The sequence below is a fragment of the Pimephales promelas genome, chromosome 10, assembly GCF_988280905.1.
Source record: "Pimephales promelas chromosome 10, fPimPro1.hap1.1, whole genome shotgun sequence".
Taxonomy (NCBI): Eukaryota; Metazoa; Chordata; class Actinopteri; order Cypriniformes; family Leuciscidae; genus Pimephales; species Pimephales promelas.
This window is the reverse complement of record NC_142778.1, coordinates 21,122,501-21,128,539: the sequence shown is the minus strand read 5'-3', so window position 1 is coordinate 21,128,539 and position 6,039 is coordinate 21,122,501. Positions and strand designations below refer to the sequence as shown.

The 6,039-nt window shown below is 37.0% G+C and overlaps 1 protein-coding gene across 1 annotated transcript in view; it reads right to left on the bottom strand.

Moving 5' to 3' along the window:
- Positions 1-1,523: 1,523 nt before the first annotated feature.
- ptprq (protein tyrosine phosphatase receptor type Q) overlaps positions 1,524-6,039 on the bottom strand; it is a 69,054-nt gene continuing 64,538 nt past the window's right edge. Inside the window, exons 54-58 of the mRNA XM_039654369.2 lie at positions 5,510-5,635; positions 4,060-4,208; positions 3,401-3,536; positions 3,167-3,290; positions 1,524-3,046 (exon numbers count right to left, since the gene is read on the bottom strand). Of these exons, the coding sequence (XP_039510303.2) occupies positions 3,009-3,046; positions 3,167-3,290; positions 3,401-3,536; positions 4,060-4,208; positions 5,510-5,635 (573 nt within the window). The 3' untranslated portion in view covers positions 1,524-3,008. The remainder of the gene's footprint in view (positions 3,047-3,166; positions 3,291-3,400; positions 3,537-4,059; positions 4,209-5,509; positions 5,636-6,039) is intronic.

The window sequence follows — 6,039 nt, the reverse complement described above, 5'->3', positions numbered from 1 at the left end:
TTTGTAGGCTGATAATAATAAGAATTTTTTTCTTGAGGATCAAATCAGCATATTAGAATGATTTCTGAAGGATCATGTGACACTGAAGACTGGGGTAATGATGCTGTTTGCATCAAATCTCTGCACGGCTTGGCTCCCCCCATCTCTGTAACCTGCTCCACCCCTACATGCTCTCGACTCTAGCCTTCTCATCGTCCCTCGGCATCGCCTTGCTTCAATGCCATTCAATGCATACCATTCAGTGTTGTTGTTGCACCCAAAATGTGGAACACTCTCCACCGATCACTTTGTTCTGTTAATACTATTTCTGAATTCAAATCCATGCTCAAAACTTACTTATTTTCTGAATGTCATAATTCTTAAGTTGTACGGCATTTTTTATATCTGAATGTATTCTGCTGGATGCTGCCCCATCTACCTAACTTCTCATTTTCAGTTCTTACACTCATCTACTGTTGTTTTGTCTGCTGTCTTTGTCCACTTTATTGTTGCTTATTTATTGTAAAGCGTCCTTGAGCCCTGGAAAGGCACTATATAAATAAAAACATTATTATTATTATCGCCGGAAGAAATTTCATTTTTAAAATATAATCAAATAGTAAACAGTTATTTAAAATTGTAACAATACTTCACAATACTACTGTTTATATATTTTTTTCTATTAATTATCATCAAATAAATGCAGCCTTGGTGAGCATAAGTGACTTCTATAAAAAACATTACAAAAATTGTACTGACCCCAAACTTATGAACTGTGGTACTTTCTTACTCAAAGTTGAGAAATCTAAAATAGTGGATATGTACACGTGTACTTTCATATCATCAGTTAAGTTATTCATATTTTATTTTATATAATATTTTATTAATATTTTTATATTTTTTCCAATTATTTGTTAAACACTGGTGTCACTGCAAAGTAATACAGAGCCTCTAATGGCTTATTGTTTTATTGTACCCCCAAACATCCCCCAGCACTATACCTGTCCTGAATGGTCCTCTCAAGCTTTAGTGCTGCTCTCCAAGGTCCTGCATTGCTGCTTTCACACTGGATGCGCTCTCACTCTTCAAAGCAACCATACAGAGAATGACAGTCCTTGCACTCCGGGATGTCTATGAAATTGAGCTCCTGTAATCATTTCAACAATCAGATATTTTGGAAACCTTAATAGGTATTTAAAGAAACAAACAAACAATAAAAACATCATTAACACCAGACAATTTCCATTACTGTCACCTTTAAAAAATATTTAATTTACTCACTCCTGTATAATTCCAAACCTATGACTTTTGTACATCCGTTCATCACAAAAGGTGATTTTTTGACAAAAGTCGAGCTCAATCTTTTCTTTTTTTTTTCTTTTATAAAAAAAGAAAATAGAAAAAAAAAGAAAGAAAGAAGAAGAGAATGAGGACCTGGACTGGAAAGTTCCAAATTGACAAAAACACCATAAGTGGAGTCATAGGATGGCTTTGTGTGAAGAACAGATCAAAATTCAACATTCAACAAAATATCTGCAGAGGTCTTCAAAAGAAAAATATTATATATTTATTTCAAAACACAAATACTGTTGATTTCCAAATACACACAACAAATTCATCTCCTGACACTCATTTGGCTTGATAAATAAGCAAAAGAAAGATAACTTCTGAAAGAGCTTTACGATTTTGTGAGATAACAAATGTTGGTTTGCTCTCACTCAGTAGCCTAACTCTACCTGTGTAACATGAATAAATGAAGCAATAAAAGAAATTAACGACTTAGCGACGTCTATCAAGTTGTTATTTAAAAGAATGAACAAATAACGTTAGCGTTAACTTACTGTGTGAAGAGATGCTCTGTGAAAGATCTTTCTTTCAAACTTCACAGTTATTGATTAGAAAAACTTTAGACATAGACTTAACGTTACACTACAACTTTCGTATAAAACAAGTGCAGTTTCCCCCCCATTGTGGGTAAATATCATTCATGTCAGGCCTCTCAAACTCTCCAAACTCTCCAATTCACGTCAAGAACGATAACTACTGTAAAACCACAAAGTTTTAAATTAAAACCGTGCTAACCGACAACGACGCGGAGGAATGGTATTGTTGGGAATGGGATCACGACATTCAAGTTACGTTGAACGGTACAATATTGACAGCCAATCAAATTCCACCAGACAGTAAAGCGCGCGCTGCGATTAGCTTTCAAAGAACGCAAATCACGCGCAGTTATGCTTTATCTCGAACGTATATTAAACGCCATTGTCTGTTGATTGATGTGGACCCTAAATAGTTGTTAAAATAGTATTTCAGGGCGAGTTTTCCAGCGATATGAACGATAAAACATCAACAGATTTTCAAAATCCACGCGACTTTAAAGCGCATGTTAGGTGTGTTCACACAGAATGTATCTGCAGCGCCAGGGTGCGCGCGCAAAACAAACAAAGAAACAAACAAACAAACAAATTTCCGTTGATGTGGAAGTGTGAACAAGTTCATGTTCAATGTGAATAAATATACTCTTCTGCTGAAATAATCTCATAATGTTTTCAGAAAAATCACCAAAAGAATCATCGTTTTAGAAATTCTTAATGACTCTCATCCCTAATAATTGCATTTAATAATACATCTGACTACAGGACATAAAAAACTAGTTTCCTGGCTGCTGAATATTCTTACTTTCACCAGAACACATAATTTTGGAGTTTGATCCATTTTGTTGAAGTAGGCAGTGCCTATATACAGTAGGTAGAGATAAAATAATTACAGAAGTTGGACAAGAACTATGGGGAAAAAAACTTTGAAGGATGAGAGTGTCTCCTGGATGTAAATGAGAGATTGTGAGCCAGAGTCAATCCATTTAGGCAAGAATATTTGAGTTTGCTTCTGAATCACTTCCATTCCTCATTTTATCCTTTGCTCAGTGTTTGGCCCTAGGCTCCAAAGTCCCAGCATCTGTGTAGGAATTTCATGAGTCTCCATGTCTCCTTCACAACCATCAGATTGACAGAACGCAAGTGTCCCTGTTACATTGTCGTCTCTTCCCACTCCAATTCTACATCACCTGAGATAACAAACGTGACAAAATACAGTTCCATCAAGACAAGACAAAAGAACGAAAGAGATCTTTAACCAACAGCTTTAATCGCACTGCACAAGGCATTGATTGTAGGATATATTTTACCTTCCATCGCATCCAATGAGTCCATCTTCTCCAGAGCGGAGTAATTTACAAACCAAATGGACTGACTGTTTCCTTTAGCAGAAAGCAGATCCAGAGTGCTTTGATGCAGAAACATGTACTGAGCCTGAGAGAGAGAGACAGATATCAACATCTGAAAAATGATCCTCTCACACTAGTCTACACAACTACTTTTGCAGGATAAAATGAAATCTGTCAGTTTTCTAATGGGTTTACCAGGTTTTGCACCATGCACATCCTCTCACTGCGCAGCTCTGCAACCAGCCCATATATATCCACAAAGTCATGATCCCTCAAATGCTGAATGAGATGATCCAGGGCTATAAACACCCCAGTCCTGCCCACACCAGCACTGCACATACACACATTAGATATTAATACATAATATCTATAAACATGTTAAACTACAACCATGAAACCTTTTTTTAATCGAAATAAAACAAAAGTTAACTAAAATCCTTTTTTAAAAATTTCAGCTAGTTGCTTATTTTTGTGTACTAAAAATTAATAAAAAGGATATAGACACTAAAAAATAAAAATAAATAAATAAATAAATAAAGATAATTGTGAGTTTAGAAATAAAAATCGTTTAAAACAAAAAAAGGCACATTCTGAGACAAAGCAGAAGTAGAGAGACAGTTATGAGAAATAAAGTATATTTCACAATTTGACATAACTACTAAAGACACATTATGACAAAGTTGAAAATACTAGAAATATAGTTGCAGTTGCGCAAAAATAAAGATATGACGTTGTAATTAGCTTAATCTTTTACTCTGAGGCAAAAACGGGCTTCCACGCAGTCCGAATCAGCTAAAAAATAAAAATGGAAACAGACTGTAGAGAACAGCTTCAAGACCTCAGATAGCACACACCTGCAGTGGACAACAATGGTTGTGTTTTCATGGCCTCTGTTGGAGCGGACCGCTTTGACAAATTGGATGAGTGTGGAGCTGGACTCCGGAACGCCATGTTCTGGCCATGAGGTGTAGTTGAAATGGTGAACAATCATGTAGTTGCCATGCTGGAGCGAGAAAGAGAGAGAGGGGAAGGGTTAAATGTATCCTTTGGGACTAATTATCCATCTAACCACCCACATCTGTGTGCAGGCCTGTGTGTTCCTGTGCATTGTTAGGACTTAGAGTAAGGCCACAAATATACTCAAGTATGTATCCACAGACCCGAATACTCAATCAACACATGCAAGCGTGTCAGAAAACCTCATTACCCCAGGGGCAGCCGAGTTCCGTTTCGAAAGCGGTAACTCTACATTGCGTAGCAACACTGCGGGAACTCCTCCCTTCTCAACTTTTGTTGAAATCTTATGGGGTAACGCTAGCTTGAAACAGCTGGGCAATTGTCGCAAAGTAAGCAAATACTGACAGGCTCGAGGGAAGTATAAAATGCATGGGCGCAACAATTGCATCAGAATCTCTTTTTTCACACTGCCATTGTGAAAGCTGCACCGGAATTTTTTTCTCTAAGCATCCGATGGCCTCAACTTGCCAGATTTGTGCGGACCTTATCGTGCGGGCTTATCATCACCTCTAAGGGGTTGATAGCTCCCCGAGGTGATGTTATAATGTGTTCTGTGAATAAGTTCTGCAAATTCTTGAGGGGCATTATGACATCACAGCTGGCCGATTCAGTATTGTGTTCGGTTCTCCAGAATTACTTGTGGGTGTTAAAAAGTGGAGAGATATGCTTCAAACAGATGTTTACCGAGAGCGTCATTTGTACATTTGAGCGTCATCAACATTTGTAGCTACTTGTAAACTTTGTCACTCCTTCTTTGATTTTCTATGCTGACTGACTTGTTGCACGTCGGTCTGTTGTTGTGGGGACATTTCCACGCCCTGAAACGTGTTGCTGAACGAAACGAACTGTAATTTGTTGTTTGACATGTCGGTCAAATGGCCTTATGGGCGGGCCTTGGCGAAAGAAAGCTGCTATGAATTCCAGACCTTCAGCCTTCAGTCTGAAGGTCTGGCTACGCGAGACTAGGGCTGGTGTAATGTAATGGGGCTTCTGAGGAATACACGTAAGGGGTGTATTCCATAGTGAGACACCAAAACGTATGCTTGAAAGAGAACCAAGTTTAGTCTTTAAATTAAACTGGAAACTTAATTATTTAAATTAATCTTAAATTGAACCATTTAACTAGATGTGTAAATTTAACCAGCTTGCAATGTTGGCAACTTTAACTATGTTGCTCAACAAGATTCTCGTAAACTGTTGCTCTGCTATGACAGTAGTTGAACTGAAAGATAAAAACGACAATGTAAAAAGACAATACTGACAATGTAAAGATGCACATTGTTTTACCCTCTCCACTTTGAGTGCCCGGACCGTCCAATCAGGGCGCACGTCCTCTGTGAGTTTAGTGATTATGATGTCAGCAAAAACAGTGACGGGTTTATTGTCCTCTGGCCAGTACTGATGACAACGGATCTGAAACATACAGCCACATCACTTGTGAGGCATATATTTCAGCAGATCACTGTCAAACCTTCACATTTATTTAACTGTGATTTAGTAGTGTTTTGGATGTAGATTATTCATTTGGACTTAACTAATTACTTTTCAGGTAAAATGACATTAATATGGATAAAAGTCTGAATTTATTAACAGTATATTATACACTCTGAAGTAAAACTAGTAAAAAATGATGTGCATTGTGCAAATACTGTATATAAATTATTATCAAATCAAATCTGATATTATTACTGTTTACTAAAGACTTACTGGAAATTTCAATAATGGTGCAGTTAATAGAAAGCAATTATTTTCCAGAGAAATATTTTCTAAAATAAACTTTTTCACTGTATAAATGGGTTTTATACATTAAATAAATA